The following is a 22858-nucleotide window of genomic DNA, read 5'->3' as shown; positions in this document are numbered from 1 at the left end:
CACTATATTCGCTCTGAGTGTGCTTGAAAATAACTTAAAATGCTGAACCAAACAGTGTCCAAAATGTTATGTGGAAACAGGAAAGTGTGACATCCTTTTGTTTGAAACACCTCCGTATGACCATTTGAAGAGCTTTTGAGGTAGGCTGAACTGAACTGGAGGAATATATACTGTGCCTTAGTTATCAAATGAGCCCTTTTTCCGGTATCATAAAGAGTACTTTTTTTTTTGCTGTGAGTTACTCTCAAGATTCAGTTAAATTTTTAAAATTTTGATTGTCGATAGTTTTTAAAATATTTAGTTTAAAAATATAAAAATTATACATATAGATTTATCTTGAAAAATACTTTCAAAATATTTTATTTTTATTAGATATTATAACTATATTTTAATAAAAAATGATGATCAAAGTTGCACATCGAAATCGTAAAAAGTTAAAAACTCTATGTATTTTTAAGGGAGAGAGTACTAATTTCTTAAGGCCTAGGTGCTTGTGTTAATAAAAAAAGTGGTTGTTTAGAGACCTGATCGACAACGGTCACTCCTGCAGGAAAAACAGAAAAGTTTAATCAGGTGTAAACTACCGGCGAAGGAGCGCTTGTTTTGTAAAGGCACGTGGGTGAATCTTTCGGATGAGATGTCCGTTCACGTGTGTTGTCTCTGCCTGCCTTTCTCTCTTTTTATAATCCCAATGGCGCCTGTATTGTGGGGATCGTTGCTTTGTGCTCTGGATTGTTGGTACTGCTGTGGATCTCTGCGGTGCAGGCATTGCAAGTGCGTCATTGCGCGCCATGGCCCTCTGCAGCTCGGCTAGAAAAAGGCGTAATGGCCGCCAAATTTCTTGACTATTTTTTCACACTTGCTAGCTCTATGAAAATTAACCAAACTTACAGTCAATGGCAATCCGCCGCCGGTGGTGGTGGATGTAGGGTGGGGACACCGGCGGCCATACGAGGCGGAGGAGCACAGACTGTAGGCTGCTAGTGTGGATTCAGCGGGGGATGGTGCTGGAGACTAGAGAAGAAGGATAGGACGGAGAAGGGCGGGGAAGCAACAACAAGGTGGTTTAGAAGAGATAGTGTTGTTGTTGAAGGAGGAAAAAAAGGTAATGTTTAGAGGAAAAAAAATCAACCAAGATTATGAGGTAGAGATAGAATGTTCACATCTCTTGACCGTAAATTTTTCTATCTTCTGTCACTTGTAATATAGATCCTCTCATATTTTTTTCATGGATTTTGCACTTAAATTAGACTTTTAAAGGACAATGTGAACTCAGAGCTTTCGAAAATAGTGCCAGAGGAGACATGATACAAACAAACACATCTAGAGGTAGATTGACCAAAGAGACCAGCCAGATCCTTAAATATAACCATTACCACATAACAGATTATCAATGTCGATTCAAAATTATCATCAATGGCGATTCTTGAACCGGCACTGATAGTCACCGACTATCAGTGTCAGTTCTAGAACCAACACTGAAAGTGCTATCAGTGCCGGTTCCAAAAATTAATGTTTTGAAAAAAAAAATTTCAACCAACCAGTGACCGGAACAATTTTTTTCAACCAACCAGTGACCGAGGTCCCAGCTACCCCACACGCACACGTCATCATCGCGTTTTTTCGAGCATGTGCGTTCTGTTGGATTCGAAGCCACAACCTCCTTCCTCGCGCGTATATTTCTTACCATCTCACCTATCTCTCATTGCTGATAGCACTACGAGATATTTTCCTTTTGACCTCTCTTGCTGAGAGTTTGTTATGATTATTTTGGCATCTAAACTACTTCAAATAAAAAAGTTGTCAACTACAAAGTTATATATCTTATCGAAAGCTATAATTTTCATATTATTTTCATCCGACACCGTATAAAAAAGTTATGAATTTCGAAAAATTGGTTGTCATCAACTATCAGACACGAACCGCACCGATAGTACCTTCATTATTAGTGCCGATTGTGGTATCAATTTGCTATGCTCGCCTGAGGCGTCGCCAACCCTCCACCGCTGGAACAAAGCCCCATTAACACAGTAGCTCCTGCCATCTCGTTTTTTTAACCTTTTTAATCTAATATTTTATCATTAACCTTTGCCAGACTCATTTATCATCTTATAACCCCTTTGGTTACGCCGACGGTGCTAACATGACACAAAACTATTGTCATGCCAAATGCATTGACGTGACAAAGCCTGCCACATTGACACTGGAGCCAGGTCACAGTGACGTTGTTGAGGCCTTGTTGCACCAGTGCACGTGGCGTGACAACTTTGTCACGTCAAGCGAGATAGTTCGACAAAGCCGAATACACAGGTCACGCTCGGCTTCTCCTTCCTCTCCTTTCTTCCTCACTTGAGCCTGACTGTAACCGCTCCTTAGTCGCCTCTGGCCACCCTTCCCACCCCAAATCAATGGTTTTGAGCTCGGATTTCTAGTGCATTTTGTGGAGTGGGTCTAGGAATGTATATTCTGTGTCATCTTCTCTTTTTGTTGCTCAATTTTGTAGATCTAAAATTATTTAGGTGACTTAGGGTTTATGAAGAAATTCAAGATTTGTAAAATCTATTAGGATTTGACTTGATCAGAGGTTACATTGCATCACAATTAGTTGTATGTCGACCTTTTTGATGTGTGGAATTAGTTACATGTGGCATTTGTGGTGTATGTCATGGAGTACCTAGTGTATACATATATGCATGGTGTATATGTTGCTATAAATTGTTGAAATGGCTAATGTATACTAAATAGCGTTGTATAGGAATGATTTGATATTTAATGAAATATTTGCGGATACGAATGACACCATATGAACCTTATGCATAGTTGCAATAGAGACATAAAATTGTTGGTTGTCTTTTGCATCTGGATCATTTAGTCCGTATATTTTCCGGTGGCACAATTGATGAAATGGCGAGTTTGAAAAAATGAAACATGATGTTGAATTATTTATGAATCCCCCATCTTATAATAACCTAGTTTCACATATTCAGTTGAAATTCATTTTAGTAGAGGATGGTGAAGTAGTAATGCATGGCCAATTTGATGATGGCAAAGCAAGGGTGTACTATGTGTTTATGAAGTTAGCATCAGAGATAGATAGGAAGATATATAAGGAGATTATTCAAGGTTCACAAGTGAGTTGCTGAGAGGTGGTGGTCAAAGTTTCTCATAGGCCGTCGACAAATTTGAATGAAGAAGATGAGACTGTTGAGCATTTGATTTAAGAAGGATTGTCCTCACAACCATTGGCAGCCAATGTACATTTGCTTGGTTGTTCTTTGCTAGTTGACCCAGAAATTGCACCAGAGGTATATCGTCTGTCCGTTCATGAAGAGGTTGCAGGTGGTTCAAATTTTGATATGGCATAGAATGACTTCGATGATGTCATATTCGAGAATGAGGAGGCTAATCAAGATGTTGATCAAGTATCTATGGCTTCCTCGGATGTTGATAATAGAGAAGAGGAGGTGCAAGAAGGCACGGATGGTCCTCAAGTACATGTTGGAGGGGATGGTCCTGAAGTAGAAGATGTACCCGATGAAGGCCCGGATGCCCCTGAAGTAGAGGTAGTATCTCATGATATCTTGGTAGGAGATGGAGGAAGGAAATCATTTTACAATGAGAACAAATTGAAGGCAGTACATGTGATCGTTCCTGAAGTCCCCTCACTGAAGGACAAAAGGCGGTACATGTGGCCTCTCAAAAGTATCATAACAAAATAACAAAAAGATTGCATTATTACACCATGGTGTAATTCTAGTAAAAGATATTTATGATTTATATATAAACTTGCAAATACACGAATATGCTATCTTCAGCTCATATATTCATTAGCTCCATTCTTGTACTATGATAAATATCCTAAATCAATCTGATGCAAGCATGTAACTTGATTGAGTGTTTAACATGTTAATTTGAGGACTGGTAGGGGCACATCGTGAATCTATAAGCTCAAAGAACTGAGAAGGTACTAAAAATAATTTAAATTTTGTGGTACTTACATTAGTTAGATCACATAAATCAATGCTCACCACAGGACTGTAGGCATCAAAGCATACCCTGGAAATAAGTATAACAATTTAGAAGGGGAACTTGAACAATAAAATAGTAATGCAGGTACCAATGTTAACAATACTAACAAAAATTATAACTCAAAATGCAAGTGAAGGTGATGACATCAATACGCGATTAACCAATTTCAATGCAGTAATATGTTATGTGTATTTGAAAGTTGAAACACCAATGGAAGTAGCAGTATACAATATTTTGAGGTAAGAAATAATTATGTCTACTTAAACAAAAATTACACCATTCTTGGCGAATAATGTATAATTATATAAATATGGATACTACCAGAAATATAATATAAATCCAAACATGATACGTAAACTTGACACGTGTCATATGTAACTTCGGTGTGTTAACCAAACCGCATGAACTAGGACACCTTTTAGAAATAATCTTATCATATAAGGAAGATATCCTCGATTAAAGAAGGATTACCTTTGAAATACCGGAAAGAGTAAAGCTAAATCGGTCATACTCATTACTCTGAGTAGGACACAATCTATCCGCACCCGACTATATAAACGAGGGTGGGGAGTATGACCAAGATAGATCCAGACTGGTAAGCTTTCAAGCCCAGGAGAAGAACTCGACAAGCTCGATAAACTCGCTAATAGCTTAGGGTTTAGATCTAGATACCTTACTTTGTAATCTAGTTTCTTGAGTTAATACAAGGCTCAAAGCATCACACATGATGTAGGTTTATTATCATCCGGGAGACCTAAACCAATCTACATCGCATCTCCTCTATTCCGATATACAATTGATAGTTGCCGGTCAGGTGATCCCTACCCTATACAAATATTGCATTGTCATTTTACTAATCATCAACAAATCTTGTTCCAAAATTACACAACTGTTAATATAGTAATAGTTGTCTATGAGTGTAACTAAGCTTGTAACTTGTGACATATATTTTGCATGCTCCAATGGAATCAATAACAAAGAATATTTACAAGGCTCTAAAGAACCTCTCTGTGTGAGTATTGAGTAAAAACAACAACAACAACAATAACAAAGTCTTTTAGTCCGAAGCAAATTGGGATAGGCTAGACATGAAAATCACAAGATCCAATATAAAAGATGATGAGAAAAAATAATAATAAATGTACTAGTAATAGTAAATATATTAATAGTAATGACAGTAAAAGGAAATCAATAGTATAAGTCATGGTTATGGCAAATGGATTGCTAACTTCCATGAGCTTTTATCCATAGATAGTTTTTTTTTGGGATATTCCATTCCTTCAAATCTGTATTTACAAATTCATCCCATGTTAGGTTTGGCCACTACTACAGAAAGTGCTTTCACTACTGGTTCTAAAACCTCCTTCATTGCCGATTTTGGAACCGGCAGTGGGCAAGTGGCAATGATAGTGCTCAAGCTATTATTGTCGGGTCCTCAACAGGCAGTGAAGCCTCTTCCAACAAATACAAAAACAAATCATGGGCCAACTCGAATTGAGCAGGAGCCACCCCTGCCACCATCCCAATCCGTTGTCGACCATCGTCATCCCAATCCACCACCGGCTATCGTCATCCCAATCAGCCATGCACACACATCCAGATGCGGCGACACGAAGGCTGCCACCACAAAATAGCCGATGAGGCCACCCTCGCTGATCTCCTTGTTGCACCACCAACCCCATCATGCGCGCGCTCTCCGTCTCCTCCCTCTTTGCCACGTGCGCCCGCTTGGAGGCCGCCGCCACTAGATCTCTATCGTTGCCACACGAGCCTGCTATAAGTTGCTATCGCTCGACGTAGCTTGAGGAAGCACTGGTGTGGAGGTTGACCGGATTGCTGTGGATCTCCGCTGTCGTCGCTAGCCGTGGATCTCTACCCCTAGCGAGATCCATGGCCGGATCCCCGCCGGATCTCATCGTGGATTTTGTGAGGGGCGAAGGGTTGTGGGGAGGAGGCCAGTGGTGGGGAGGGCAAGGGTAGGAGGCTGCTGGTGGGGGAGGGGCGAGGCGAGGAGGCCGGAGGGGAAGGAGCATTGGGAGGAGGCCAGTGGGAGAGGGGCATGGGAAGGTGGACGGCGGTGGGGAGGAGGTAGGGGAGGAGAGGCCAGTGGTGGGGAGGAGGCTAGTGGGGGAAGAATTGAAGAGTTATTGTTGGACACGTACTTGGACTCGAGCTGGACGTGAGATAAGATAGAGAGAGCCAACTAGATGTGAGGTTGCGAGCCAAAATTAGATTGAATAAAATAATTAGGTCCCACCAGAGCTTCATTACCGGGTTAGTATCACTACCGGTTTATGGCTAGAACTGGTAGTTATATCTGACTATCACTCTCGGTTCTTTTTGAATGAACTTTTAGTGCTGGTTCTTAATATAGTAGTGGGCAGACTCCCACCTCTCTTCACATTATCGGAGTGCCTTAGTATCCCGCTATGAGTACTTAGTAACAACACTTAATAAAACCAAGTGTTTGAGATCCCATTCAAAATATATGTCTAAGTATTTGTACGACATAACAAGTGCATGAAGAGTGCAACTTTTTGTTGGACACTTGGCTAAGAAAGTAGAGATGCTAACTGCAGTAGTTTTCTTGTGCTAAAACTTAGCCCCTAAAGTGAGAAATGTACAACTAATTGTATTCCAACTTCACCATACTTTGTCAAATAGCAGCCAAGTAATTTGTTCTGTTCAGTGCTCCACAAATGTTGAGACATGCTGAACTGAACTGACCCGAAAGCTAGCAGGAGAACTACCATAATCATGTTAATAAGAGGGAGAGGCCTGCCATGCCAAAAACAAGAGTTTCGAGCTGATGCAAATAGAAATGGGGGGAAGAGAAAAACACAAACCCCTCGAGGGGGGGGGGGGGCTGTGACACCCCCAAAACCCTAACCTGGTTATAAAGCACGCATATGCGTCATAGCATCAAGTTTCATGCTTTTGGCTTTTGTTTTAAGTGCTCAAAACTAATTGAAAATGGTGCGTTGTTAAGCAACTCGAGTTTCCACCATATACTTATGAGTGGGAATTACTTTTGGAATAGTTTAAATAGCCTGAAACCATTTGGGAATGAAGGTGAAAAGAAATGGTAGAAAAAGAGAAAGGAGGGAGAACTCATTGCATGTGGACCCAGCCCATGGTTTGATCGGGACTACCCACAGTTTGACTGTCAGAGCTCAAAATGCCCACATAAAGCCCCATCGACCACCTCTCACTCATTTCCACCTTGACCCAAAACCGAGAGAGAGAGACAAGGGAGCACTCACCTCGACCACCACAACAGCTGGAGATCGACAGAGAAGAGCTCCCCCAAGCTTCCCCAAGCATTCCCGCCATCATCCTTGCAGTAGAAACTTCCCCATGTTCTCTTCTACCTCAAGACCGAGCATCACCCCGGAACTCGATCTCCAAATCGAGACCTCCCTTGAGTCGGCCAACCCTTTAAGAAGCTTCCCCACACTAAAGTGAGACTTCCTTGACTATTTTCCCACCATCCCTGAGCTCCAACCAACCTCCATTTGCTTAGACCCAAGCTCAACCCCTATACATGGACGCTATCCATGGGACGCTAGAGTTTTGGCCTTGTGCATGTTGTCCAAATCACCGAAAATAAACTTCCCTAGTCTTGTAGAGTGTTTTGGCACCACTCTTGGCCGAAAGTGTCGCCAGCAACCTCGTCGAGGTGCTGCTAGCCAGGCCAGCAGTTTGACCATCACTTGGGCTGGTCTGACTACCTGGTTGGGACTTGGCTGGTTAGAGTTAGTTTCAGACTCCATAGTCAGGAGTCATACTACCATTGTGGCTGTTTTGACCACCAGACCCTATGATCTGATTGCCATCGGTTTGATCTGACTGCCATAGCTACCCAGTACCATTTCTTCTCTGTTCGACCCATGCGGTTTGACCACCACCCCACTCGGTCTGATCTCCAGTCACTCAAAAACCCAGTCAGCTTAGGTTTGTCCAATGCAATATTTAAATCTGTTCTAGCCCAATTAAATCAAGTGTTCTTTTGTAAATGTTTTCATGACATTAATATTGCTGCTGCGGTCCTCTAAATAATCATTTTGGGGCACAATAATAGAAGATGTCAGATGTGAACAAAAATAAACCCAATGCACCATATACTCTAATTTTTTATTGTATTTGCCAATAACATAAAAAGTACTTTGTGACAAGCATAGAAAGTTAGAATTATGTTTAAATTTCTTCTCTAAACTATTTAGATCACAAAGAACATCAAATTCAATATAACCTAAAGTATTTAGAGAAGATAGCAATTTCAGCTCTTCCTGCTCACTAACAATGCATTGAACATGTTTAATTTCAGAACAATTATTCATTTGTAAAACAGAATTAACACGTTCATTCACACGTTGTGGTTACAATATAAATGAAGCATTATCACACAACTCTTCTTTATCACAAGGAACAACAAACAAATCATCATGTAACAAAGGTATATCAGTTATAGGGTCCATTAATTGTTGCTCTACAATAGCATGGGTAGTGGACAATTTTAGCACATCAAAGTAATCCTCATCTTGTATGAGTGTAGCAACTTTTTATTACCTTTGTTCTATTCCTCAGGTGATATAGGTACTTTAGCATTTGTACCTTTTTGTAACATGCATGGTGCAGCAGAAGTCTCCTCATTCTCCTTGTTTTTCTTCTCATTTTCCTTTTCTTGTTTGTTCGCATTTTCCTGCAAAATGTTAGGCACATGTAGAGGTGCAGCAAAGGTTGTTCCTTCGAAAGATGCACTCCTTTACAAATAGATGTATGAGATTAAGGAATAAATCTTACTCTTATAAGAATTTTCATTTCTTTCCAAGTTTGATGAACCTCATTAGATGCACACAAATTCTTTCATCAAATTTATACATAATTAGTTAAAACACTAGTGACATTTCTAATCTTCTTGCTTTCACAAATTTGACATTGTGTAAAATTTTTATCTATTGTTGTTTCCCAATCAATGTATTCATCGGCATCAAATCCATCATAGGAAGGAAGGGATGAGAGGGTATTACGACCTATGGGAGGAGATGTAGCAGTGGTGGTGTGGCTCTCAAGCAACTTCTTCTTCTCTTCGTCTATTGTTTGGTTGATTTTCTTATCCTGTAAAAGGTTAGCAACTGCAGGAGGCAAAAATCTAGATAAACTCTCAGTTGAAACTAAGGTATTTTTGCATTTCAGAGCATATCATGACAGCTCATTATCATAAATTTCAGTAAGATCAGATTTAGTAGCAAGCATAACACAACCATACTGATTTTCAGATCGGCAAACAGAATTAAATGATGACTTGATGGTCATATCATTCTCTCCCCCTTGAAGCAAAGCAATCCTCGGCTTTGAACAAATATCAAGCATTTCTTTCCTCCTGTTCACAATAGTGGTTTTGCTATCCTTGTTCTCCTAGCAATATTCTACTACAGATCTATTGCCTTAGTGTAAGTGATGTAATATCTTATGCAAGTTATGTTTAAAAGAGGATGTTTTAGATGATTGAAACTACTAGTGGTCGAACCAGAGTAGATGGTCGACTCGGATAGTGGTAGATCTCGAGTAAATGGTTGAAGCGACTAGTGGTCAAACCCGAGTAGATGGTCGACTCAACTAGAGACACGATCTCGGCTATAGCAAACAAGGGCAAGCTGAGATACTCGATGACTAAAATAGCAAAGACTCAACGCTAGAAACTAGAAGACGATGACTCAACCAATAATAAAGACACCGATGATGGACTTAAACTCAGCAACGTGAAAATTGAAAACAAAATTGCGACAGGCACAAAGTGGCTTAGATAGCAGAAAAACTAAGATCTAAATCTTTTTGTGGAGCAATTTTCTGGACTCTAGGTAATGGAACACATAAAACAAAAGGGGATAATTGAAATTACCTAACGGGCAACCGAAGCTCTGATCATAATTGATGTGGGTTTGCCCGATCTTTCAAAAGGTAATATGATAAGTCGATTTGGTGGAGTTTTGACGTTAATGATCTAAAGGCTCTGACCAAAACAGATTAAGAACCCTCATAACAACTACACCACTATTTTGGTTATCAATCGTGCCAAGACGTGGTTGACCTCACCATGAAGGCTTTTCCTACAAGCGAATCAAGAATAGAAGAAAAAAATAGGTAGATGCAATCTGAATGTTGCTGATTACCAATGAAGTGCTCGAGTTTGGGGTTCTACAAACTGATAATGGTGAAATTGTCTAAATTAGAATAATCTAAGCAAAATCTGACCCTAAACTATGATGGATACTATGTATATATAGGCGGACGTGAAGAGGTTGCCCTAGGGTTATGTGGACCTAAGAAGAAGCATACACAACCTAAACTACGACCACGACACGATTACATGACCCTACAAGGTTCAAAACAGTGACACCGCACCTTATTTCTTTGACTATGACTAAATATAAGGAATATTTGGTCAAACCTAGATCTTGGTAATGGCTAGTCATAAGCTTTCCAGCAAGTCTAAGATTGCCTCAATTGGACTTCGTATGCGCGAGTTATGTCCGTTTTACTGATGTGCTATCCTGGGACTCTGAGTAGACTTCGCAGTTCGACTAGGACTCGACTTTGACTCTGAGTAGACTTAGCCTTCGAATGATGACGTCTATGTGAGGTTGTGGTATTTCTCTCAGGTTCCTAAGCAACAAAACAACATAAAAACTTAGTAGTATTCTATTCTTTACGAAAAAAAATATGAACAACGAGGAACGAATTCATATTGTATGTATCCCAGGGAGTCATGCCCTTATCAAACTCACTCTCATGCACAAAGCATGTAGGTTTATCCTTAAAACTTTATTGACAACTTTATACGTTAAGCCACTTAATCTCCATAAGTGACTTAGCCTTCACGCTTATTTTCACTCTTCTTGATCTTCTTCTTCTTCTCATGAGCATCACCTAGAGCTCATTTATCTTGATGCATATCTTTGATCTTCATGGCATTCCTCAACGACTCTATGTCTTATCACTTATGCATCTCTTATGGAATAACCTACTAACAATTCTCAATAATATTATTAGTCCATAGGTATTGTTATTCACTAACCCGAGCATCACCTAGAGCTCATTCATCTTGATACATATCTCTTATCCATGCATCACCTATGGAACAACCTACTAACAATTTACAACAATATTGTTAGTTCATAACTTAGGGGCTATATGTACTTTCAGAAACTCTCACTCACTCTTACCATACATTTGGCCTTCACTACCTTCTCTGTCATCCCCGAATGTGATGTACTCATGTTGCTTTGTCGGGGTGAAGCTGGAGTACTATGATGCATCTCCAGTCATGTGATGACAACAACCAAAATCGATGAGCCACTTGTTCTCCAGGCCTCCACCTGCCACCTACATATGAGAAGAATAATAGGTGGATGACTCAGTACTGGGGTTAGACAAAAACCTCTTGGAAATCCAGTACGAGGTCATCCGCCCTAAAGCAATAGAAGCAGATGCATGCAAATCAACACTAGTGCGTTGAGGGCGAGTGCCACGATAAGGAAAATATGGTCCGCAATAGCATTGCAACTGAAAGCCTCTTACACGTGAACCAAAACCATATGAATCATGAAAAGATCCACACCATACACCACCTCTAGGAGGAAACTGAGAAGCACCAAAACCTCGTGAGTAAGAGCGAGAAAAAAGCTCATATACACTAAAAGAACAAGTTTTGAAAACATCAAACATCACAAAGATATTTGAGGTTACCAAAACAAGCTTTACTAGCATCAAAAACCACTAAGGTTTTGATTTTAGTATAACTAAATATATGTATATAGTAAACTCCCTCACAAATTATGCATGTATGAAAGGATCTTCAATATTATTGCATATATTGTCTATATCAAATTTTTTATACATATGAAGCAATCATGGCAAAGTATCTATTCAATTGAATATGCTAATGTAATGCAAAACCATGCAACTTATGCATGCAAAAACCTCTATCTCATATCTCAAAGGCATAGCATTCAAATTCTCCCCCAATTTAAGGAAATTCTCCCACAATTACAAATATAACATCTAGATACAAATTCTCCCCCAATTGACATCAATGCCAAAATAGAATTATCGAAATAAATTCTCCCCCTATTGACGTCAATTTGGTAAAATTTTGGAGAACTTGCTAAATGGATAAGAATTCTCCCCCAAAAATATTTTGATTTATTAAAATAAAATTCTCTCCGAAGAACATTAGCCATATCCCACAAAAGGTATCATCGAAAGATAGTGCATGACCATATATAGTATGAGCTCCCAATGATATATGCATTTCTCATAATTAAGTGAACTCAAGTGCATTTATCTAATTATGAACTATGTGAGGAGATCACGCTATATAATGAAACAAAAGGGGTTTAAAGATATGCCAAATGAGATTTCAAAAGGATACCTATTAAAATTTCAAAAGATATCAGTTGGATACCTACAAGAGATACCAATTGAAAATCTAAAGCATACCAATTGAAAAAGATGTCAATTGAAATAGATGTCAATTGAAACAAATTCAGTTTGAAGGCAAATTAAGTATGAGTCTGAAATCAATATCGAAAACACAAGTGCTATTATTAGCCTCAAAGTTGAACATAGAAAAATTATTGATATTATAATGAATTTTTTCGTTTATCACAAAGAGTCAACATCTCATAAGCTTACATGTTCAATAAGACCATTCAAAACGGACTAAAAAGTTAAAGAAAAAGATAGATTTTGCAATTTTCATCAATATTGCATATAAGAGCAACTCAAGAATTTAATATGAATTCTTTTGCATATTTGGGATTGGATGAATCATAAACATGATTATAGAGTTTCCAAAAAAATATGCTAATTTATGTTGCTCATATTTGCAATAAAGGGGTTTTTAGGCACTTGCAAGAAAAATAAATTTTACAAGCTGCATGAATTTAGAATAAGTTACTGAGATAGCATTGGATTGATGTAATAGGTTCATCCTTACTTGGCTTTACTTTGATATAATCCTTCTTATGATTCCAATTAAATTTGAAGGAGAGGATCTTCTTCAACTTACCAATTGAAAGATAAAGACCTTCATGAATTCAATTGAAATGATCTTCATTTTGGGGTGACCTTCATAATGATTAACCCAAGCATTCAATGCATCTTCAATATACCTAAAACTCATTTAAGTAAAATTTGGTCCTCAAACTCATTGGATCCTAAGAGGTTAGCAAAAACCAACCACATAGAGTAAACTCTCCAATAAATGATGCATATTGATATGGAATTGATAACAGTTAAAGTTCATACCAATAGATAGATACCAGTTGAAAATATATACCAATTGAAGATCAAAGGAAACTCTATGCACCTTATAGCCATTGCAAGTTCTTGAGAGATACTTACTCTATATGTTGGATTAAAGGAAACAAACATGCTAGATATTAGCATTTAAATCAAACAAACATATTCATCATATTCAAGATCCAATAAAGATATAATTTGGACAAAAAAGCATGTAAGACATCAAGATACTAATGAAAGGCAAAGTATCAAAGAGTTATCCAAATTACATCTAAGACAAAAAGATCAATAATTGATCACTCGCAAAGTTCAATAAGTGAACTAGGCATTGATTTGAGCATATAAAGAAATGAATCGCTTTCATGCTAAAAAACTTATCTCAAGTAAGAATATAGATAAAGATATACATATTGAGATAGCAAGCTTCCAAGAACTTCGTAAAGGCAAAATTTCTAACATAGGAGTTAAAAGAAATCTTTCACAAAGAAAGAAATCACATTGAAGCAAAGATTGAAATGCAGTTGATCAACAAATATTACCACTTGTATCACTACTAATTGTAAGAAAACAATAGTATATGAAAATATCACACAATGATAATTACAATAAAGCATAGACCAACTATCTTTCAAAGAAGCATGTCTTTCATGGGTGTAAATGAGCACTAGATTCTATTTGCACATATCCCACAAGTCATTGCCATAGAAAGATAGCAACATGAAAAAAGAAACCTTTGCACTAAACAAAAGATCACCGCAAGAAGAAGTTCTCTGAGTTTATGATCTAGAGGTAAGGGAATTTAAAACCCACGTGTATATGTTTGGATGTGAATTTTATGCCTCTAGCAACAAAAAGAACAACTTCCTAAGGTGGGAGAATCTCAGCTCATCAACCAAAACGAAAATCACAATAAAAAAAGAAGCTCGCAATAAAACAAAGGAGCCAATAGAAAAAAAAACCTAGAAGGAGATGAACACATCAGAGGAAATATGCACTTCATTTCTTATGAAGGTCAGCCCTCTTTTCGACAGATTACAAGGTATTTTTCTCACAAAAACTCTCACATATTACAAAGGCTAATCTCTCCTCTCTCCATTCCTCTAAAACCCTAATATACAAACTCAAGTGGTTTGCTTAATCCTTCCACACAGTCCTACTCCTCTATTTATTTACCTAGGGAGGTTGCTTAGCTCTTAAGCTTCATTATTACCAAAATACCCCTCCATTTCAATGGCCTCCTATCTATCACTAGGATATTTTGGTTCATTTTTGCTCCATCTATCGAACAGTTGTGGCGCCTTCATGACTTAGCTTCACCTCAACACAAGCTTCGCAATGATACAATGTGCACTTCATCCTTCCATGGTTTTGAGGCCAAACCGCGAGACCGCCTCGCACGCTTCTCAATACGTGACTTACTGTCACTTGCTTTCTCCTCAAGCAATCATCCTGATGTCAACATGTGTACTCTATCTTGCTATCTTGGCCGCTAGCAAGTCTCTCCCGCTTCTGATCTTTTAGGCCGCCTTATCACTTGCACCGGCATCTCTTTCACTTGACTTTGTCAAGACGTCGTCTTCATCCACCTTCTCAAATGTTTTGCTTGATTTCCATATGAACAGCTGGGACCACCCTTGACTTCGGCCGGCATCCTCAATCGTCTGGCACCAAGCACCCCTCTTGGCCCCAATCATCCCGCTGACGACCGTCAAGTTGCATCCATCACCTGAACAACATAAGACAAGCACACGCATATCTCCAAATCCATTATAGATTAGTCCATAATCAAAATCCTCAATCAATGCACATCTCAGAAAAATCGTGAACATTGGATAATCTGATGTTCATAGCTTCTGAGCGTCGGACCATCCAATGTGTAGTTCTTCTCCAAACCAACCATCTTGCAACCTCTCTACAATAAATTCTCCGGCGAAGCATCCGGTGTTCTTCCCTTTGAACGTCGGACCATCCAGTGAGTACAAGTTCACCTAAGCCAGTTTGCAACCTCTCTACAAGAAAAGCTCCAGCGTTCACTTCACTCGATCGCTGGACCATCTAGTGTACACTTCAATCTTTTTCCTCTGGGATGAAATACTCCGACGTGTACATTCTTACCGGAACTCATTTTGCAATCTCTATGCAAAAAATGCAAAAAATAGTCCGACGTTCGCTTCACATCATCGCCAGATCATCCGACGTATACTTCAACTTTTTGCTTCTGAGCTAAAATACTCCGGCGTGAAGTCTTCCTAAGCGTCGGATCATCCGACATGTACAAATTGCCTAGCATCAGACCATCCGACGTATGCAATTTTTCTGAACTCAAAGACAAAAATGTTAACTCTATTTTCTCTGCAATTTTTAATTAGTCATGATCATAATTACAATACATAAGCATACCCATATAATCTCAAGCATCATCAAACCAACTCAAAAACCTTATCTATCACTCATATACATAAACTAATACATATTTTAACTTGGTTTTCCAAGTTTATATAGAGAGAGAGAATTCAGAGATCTACAAAAATTACAAACTGAACACGTTAAGCCATTGTAGGAACCCAAAAGGTGCATATCGACAACACACAGTGACACACATACGATTTATTTAGATGTAACAGACAAATAGCTACAAATCTTAGGTAATTGCTACAAGTCACAGCACACACAAAATTGGAGGATAAGGAAGGGGGTAATCCATGATTGCATAGTTTGGAAACAGGGCAATATTAATATTTTTTCTAGAAAAAGGAGGGGCTATGTCCCCTGTTGGCCATAGAGAAGTTCCATCCCTAAAGAACCTAAACTCCTCAAATCCTATTAGCTCAAACCCTAGAGCAAACAAAGGGCTAGTTAAACACAATTCGAATCAAACAATATTAGTGATCAAAATAGTGCAAAAATCAAACAAAAACAGCTGATATCACACCTAATTATCTGCACACAATTAATTACATTCTAATCTCAATTCAATTCGTACCAAATTCCCGTAATCCACAGAGAACACGAACCAAACAAAATCACTGGGAGAACAGAGAGCGGGAGCGGCACAAGAGCACAACGGCCACGCTCTGATCCTCTCCTAGTGTACCCGGTGATCCTGTTGTCGCTGCTCTCAACTTTTCCCACCTTTCTCTGATTCCTCTCCCACTTAGCGTGTGTTCTCTCTATGTATATGGTGTAAACGGATTAGATAATGTCTTCTTCATATTCTAATCTATTTTTTTCGGATTTAGGGTTGAGCGGATAATACACGGACGTAGATACCAATACCGATATTTTCAATGTCAGAAATGGTACTGATTGGATCGAAATGGGACTTAAACAGTCGGATAATACGTGCTTAAATGTCCGAAATGCTGATCATTCACGGCTGTACAACCACCATACACTGTACATAAATTTCCCATGTTCATGGCAACAACTAACAAGCAGCAGTGTCACAGGGCAGCCGATCAGCACTACAGCCTACCAGAAGCGCCTACCGCACAGCACAAGGCAAGCAGCGGGACAACGGCAGCTTTAGCAGCAGTATTGCCAGCCAGCTGAGGCTACCACAGCACAGTTCGTAGCTCAATAGTTTAAAGAGTAGAGAGCGCACAGTTCACAGACGCTGCTAACACACACAGGCACACACCACATTTCAGTATTTCAGAGCCGAGCCAACCGCAATCACACACCACAGTGGATAGCCAACCAAAAACAAATTCCCAATTCAAAGTTTAGAGTAAAGAAAAGGTACTGTAGCAGCACACAACACAAACGTGCATGGGCTGGCCTCTGGGCTGTGTTTGTGGTGGGTTGGGCTGAGAAAAATTGCCAGATAATCCAATTTTAAATTTCGGATAATCCACTGAAATTATCGGATAGTCCTTGTCCGTCGGACTTTGCCTATCCTTGATATCTAAAAGTTCTCCCCCATATCCTTAAAAATAAGATTCAGATTGGATTTGGGAATTATCCGTACCGCTTTTAGCCCTGTGAGAGTATCAATTTCAAGGGCTAGTGAAGAATGACGGAAAATGGTTCAGAATCCCGAAAGCACAAAAAGCTAGGCAGGCCCAAAAACAAACAGCCATCACAAAAATAAGCCCACGCGGACCCGAGGCTGCTGGATTGAAATCGTACGGCTACAAAATTTGACTGAGTGATCAACACAGTCGCTTCAGAACGAGCAAAACTGTAAATCTAATGGTATAATTTCCTATAGCAAATCTATATAATTTTCTATAATTGATCATTTTAACGGCACGGATTCTAAAGCTGTAAGTTAATGAGCGAATGTACCAGAGTCCTTCATCACCATGTCAATATGCCATTTCTCACTTTTCATCCTTTCTCTCCGCTATTACCATCATTTTCTTCTCTTTCTCCAATTCAGCCATGGTCCGGATTTTCCAATTTTATCTTGCCACTCCTTTGCTCTTGCTTTGGGAAATTGCCAAAATACCAATAGTGAGTTGCAAAATACCATTGGGCTATGCCAATGAAAGGCGGCTACATTCCACATGTAATTGACATGTTTAATATACAGTTTTGCCAATCGTATGATTGGATGGATATAAAGATCGATTCATTCGAAGAGGCCTTTTAAGGTAGAATTACGATACACTTGCTAATAGAAGCTATAATACATCGAGTTCAATGTCAAAATTACAATATCGAATTTCCAAAATGAAAATTCAGTTAAAGCCTATTTATAAAGCACAATTCCTTTTATGAAAATTCAATTGTTTCATGATAGAAAGCACTACGAATGATTATTGATTGCTAATTCGGAGTGGAAAAAAAATCGACATAGCATTTCCCTCTCGCTAGTGGGGCTACACTCCGAAGTCCAAACAGGCCCCAAGCCACGAAAGCTGCCACCTCCGCCTCGCGTGGACTGGTCAACTCTCCCCGGCGACCTCGTCCGCCTCGTCTCCGGCCGCCTCCACGACCCGCTCGACTTCCTCCGCCTCCGCGCCGTCTGCCGCTCCTGGCGCTCCGTTGCCGCCTCCCCTCCCCCTTTCCTCCCCTGGCTCCTCGCCCGCCCCGCCTACCCCACCACCGCCGCCCTCTCCTTCTTCTCCCTCGCCTCCGGCGCCGCCCGCTCCGTCGTCGCCCCCTCATCCTCCCACCGCCTCCTCGACCCCACCCGCTCCCACCTCCTCCTCTCTGACAACCCCCACCTCCTCCTCGTCAATCCCCTCACCGGCGCTCAACTCCCCCTCCCCTCCTCCCCCTTCCCTGCCTCCAGCCCCGTGATCCAGGGCTACCTCGTCCCCGGCGCCGACGAGTCCCCCGCGCCCGTGGTTCTCTACAGCGCCGAGAAGCTCTTCTTCCACTTCCGCCACCCCAACCCGGCCGGGGGTGAACCAACAGACTCTGTGGATGGGTGGACGGAGGTGCCGGTGGCGGGCCTCGTCGCCGAGAATATGTACCACGACGGGAAGCTGTTCGTATGCGACGACCACGGACACGTCACGGCCTTCGACGCCGCCACGCTCGCCGTGGTTGGGGCCATGCCGCCGCTGCCACCAGCATCGCATCCGCGCAGGGATGCATTCAAGTGCATTGCCTTCGTGCCGTCAGGGGATGAGCTGCTTTGCGTGATCCGGTACTTCAGGAGGGATGGTCGTGGGGACTTGTTGGAGGATTGCGGCGGGTTGGAGGTGTACCGTCTGGAGATGGAAATTGGGAGGGAGAGGGTGGATCAACCACTGTCACCACAGTGGGTTCGGATGAGGACCATTGGTAACAGGATGCTCTTTGTTGGGCTCTACCAGGGATTCTCATTCCACGCTGCAGATTTTGCGGGGTTTAAGGGGGATTGCATCTATTGCTTCAAGTTGGAGAGGGCCAAGAGGTCTAGCATCTACAGGTTTAGCATGGAGGATGGTCGCACCGAAGAGTTGCCCGGGCCATGGATGCATGCTTGCACTTGGTTCATGCCGAGCTTGTCTTAGCACTTGTCGTGGATTAACGAGGTGAGCTTTTGTCGCTTTTACATTTACACTTGCAGTCTGATTATTGTTGAATGCATTTTGTGGGATCATTGCTCTCATGGATGCTGTTGCGGTGTTGCCAGTCGTCACACATACGATAGTTTAATGAAAAACACAGCTTTTTTGGAAATAGATGTGTGGACTGATAATCTGTGAATTTGAACCAAAGGTTGAATAGCTTGTTGATTGGTTGTGTACATTTCAAATAAGATTAGGGCAATTACTCATTTACTCTTTGGATTTACTTCCTCAGTACCATAACAAAATGAAATCTACTAGAGCACAATCTGGCCTGGCAGCACGATCTGGCCCACTGGGAGCTCGACGACATGGTGGTGGCCCGGGTGGCGCGCGTGTGGAGGGGGTGGCTGCTTTTGTTGATCTGCCGCGGGGATCTGCCTGCGGCTTGTCGGTTGGGCCACAGGGGCCACGAGCGAAAGCCCTGTTCGGCTTCTTGCCGATGTCGATAACGGTGACGTCTAAGGCGCCACTCCTCTTCTTGAAGGTGTTGTCGTGTTGCCCCTCACCTCTAGGTTGAGGACTCTCCGGGTGAAAGCTGAGCTCCGGGACGTTATTTCCTCCTTGAGGTGTTGCAATGGAGGTCCCTGTGGTTGTATGCTTGGGCGCAGGTGTGGATCTTTTGGCGGCGGCTTCGACCACTCCAAACCTTCTGTTTATTGGACATTCTCTTTCGTTGGGTTGTTTGCCTCATTGGTGGATTGAGGCAGTAGTTGCGGATCGTCGTAGGAAGTCGGAGCTACAGTTGTGCTTGGCAACAATAACCTACGGCGGACTCCATCAGTTGTAGTGTCCATGTGGTCGTTGGTGCGCCTTGTGCGATTGTATAGTTTTCGGGTCCGATTTCCCTCATAAACTAGATCAACTCTCTTCTTCTAATTTAAAATCGGCAGTGCTCAGGCCATCATTTTGAAAAGAAAAAAAAAATCTACTAGAGCACAAGAAACTATGCCACCTTCCAGTTGCGTGTAAAACTAACAGTAATTGCTACAATTGACACTTTCATATTCCTCTAGTCTTTCATATTCCTCTAGTTTATTCACTAACATGCTAAACTCTTTATTTTCTAAAAACAAGGTATACCTTTTTTAGCGTGGAAAAACAACAAAGAACTATGCCTATGCTCTTTAGACAGTACTAATTCAGTTCTAAGTAGACATGTATACTCTGAATATCTTCTGTATAAAGCTATGGTAGATATATCCCTATACTGTGCTAATTGTCTACATTCTCTTTGCTGTTATATAGAATAGAACTATGGAGGTCCAAGATAACTACAATTCTCTCTGAACAGTAAAGAACTCTGAACAGTAATTTTTCTTTTTTCTCCAACCTTGTTACATTGAAGTAACATTACCAAGTTCACTTTCCTAGAATCCAACACGACGCAAATCCTATTAATCAGAGAAAGAATGGAACAGATTAATCCTAAGTTGTTTCAGACTTATGGGTGTTACTTCTAAAGATAAAAATACAGTTACGGATAACATATCTGCAATTACCTTGTTCTTGCTTAATTTTGCTGCTGTACTATCAAACTGTGGTAATATTACAAGTCCTTGAATTTTCTTTACTGAGTGTATCATTCTGCTTGAAGGAAGGGTTTATCATGGTATAGTATGCGACTAAACAATAATTAGTGATTGTTTAGGTTGTATCTCATTTCTATAGGTCTTAACAGGATAATAAGCCCTTAAAAGGCTGATAGAATTTATGCATCCTAAAACACAAATATCCCTTTTTATAAGCTTCTGTTGATATGTAACTTCCACTGTCTAATCATGCTTGTTCATATTATTATTTTTTTCTGAAAATGGTTTATAACTTATTCCGACATGTAATCGTTTTTCGCTACTGCAGTTGCACATCGAAGGAGTTTGGATCTCATGAAAACTGCATTCAATCAGACCTCGGTGCAAGGAACTCCCTTGAATGCCTCTCAGAAGGAAGCATTTCCCGGTTCACCTTCCTTGAGGTTTAACAAAAGATGAATCTTGTACGACGTATTGGTGATGGTACCTCAGTTGATATTTGGAGTGATCAATGGATTACTACTGGCTGCAAACAATTGTGCCTCCCTGATGATGTTACTGTGAAGAGAGTTAACGAGCTTGTGATCCCAGGAAGTAATTCATGGAATGAAAAGCCAAGCCAGCTTATTTGAAGCCGATGCAGCTTCTGTGTTGCAAGTACCGACTGGGAGAGGCTTAGAAGATTTATTTAGCTTGGCCATATGAGAAACATGGGAATTAGTCGTCTTGGCAGCTTACAATATGTTGGCTAATGGTAGGAAAGAGGACCAGCACGCATTGGCTTCTAAGGGACTATCATTGGAACGGACACTTGCAGCAAAGCCTATGATCTATCTCTGTCCCTTTTTTTTTTTTGCAAATGGTCTATCTCTGTCCTGCTCCTGCCCAAAGTGTAGTTGGTTTGGTTGCTGTGAAGAATTGCAGTGCAGTTACTCCCTTGTGCTGTATGTGGGCTTTATGGATGGTGCACAATGACAGATGCCATGGAAAGCAAGAAAGGCATCGCCATCACTTCTACAATGCATCAAACTGGGTACAAGATACAGTTGCTCAATTACTTGACAGTTGTGCAAGTAATTCTGTGGGACATCAAGTAGCATAGTGCCAGGAGATTGAAAACTAACAGAGATATGATCCATGAAAGTGAAATGCTGATGGTGCGCTTAACAACATCAGGGTTGCCGTGGGTGTGATCATGAGTGATGAAGAGGGTTCTTTGCAAATTGCTGGATCCTGGAGCAAGATTACTTCGTCATGTTTCTAGTACCCTGGAGACGGAGGCTGACTTGACTCAGCAAACAGGTGACAAGTACAGCGAACTATTGTCGAATCTGATATGCAGTTGGGGGTGAAGTTGTGGAAGTCCAGAAGAAGGCACCGAGCAGAAATCCTTCCAACTTGGGGGCAGACATAGCTCTGGCCCAGAGAGACTCGGGTGAAAATAGAAGTACTTAGCACGAGTACTCAGCTTCCCCACCTTTGTGCGGAAGAGACCAATCATTCTGTTAGTCTGTGATCAGGGTTGGTTTTTACTGTGCTTGAATGCCGATTGCAGTACTGTTAATCATCAACGAAGTATAAGGTTACCAAAGATCCAAAAAAAGAAGAGAAGATGATCCGTTTCTCATTGATTTGGGTAGTGTTTGGTTGCTCGAATTAAAGTTGAACATGTATGGGAGGGATGGTTTAGCTGGATGTGTTGATCCTGGATGGGTTGATACAAGTAGACTGTTTGGTTGGCTATACCGGATGATGTCTTTTTCTGTTTGGTTGGTAATCGCTTCCTCGGTAGAGGTAACGTTACCACTACCTTCAATGCATAAAGTAGCTTCACGTCTTGAAATATTCAGTGACATCAACAGATACTGAACCAAAAGAACTAAGAAGTCAATTGAACCAAAAGAACTATGAACTAAACTGAACCAATAAAGGTATTAGTTTTGATAAAAAAAAAAGGTGTGCAATAGTTAAAATACAGAAGAT

The 22858-nt window shown here is 40.7% G+C and overlaps 1 protein-coding gene across 1 annotated transcript; it reads left to right on the top strand.

Annotated features, from left to right (window-relative positions):
- Window positions 1-18104: 18104 nt before the first annotated feature.
- Window positions 18105-22504, top strand: LOC133907214 (F-box protein At2g26160-like; the record flags this gene model as incomplete). Its single annotated transcript, XM_062349224.1, has 2 exons — window positions 18105-19307; window positions 21204-22504. A coding segment is annotated over one exon (1182 nt), but the record flags the coding sequence as incomplete, so codon positions are not given.
- Window positions 22505-22858: the final 354 nt, after the last annotated feature.

The sequence above is a fragment of the Phragmites australis genome, chromosome 24 (genome assembly GCF_958298935.1).
Source record: "Phragmites australis chromosome 24, lpPhrAust1.1, whole genome shotgun sequence".
Lineage (NCBI taxonomy): Eukaryota > Viridiplantae > Streptophyta > Magnoliopsida > Poales > Poaceae > Phragmites > Phragmites australis.
This window is presented reverse-complemented; position numbering and strand designations above follow the sequence as displayed.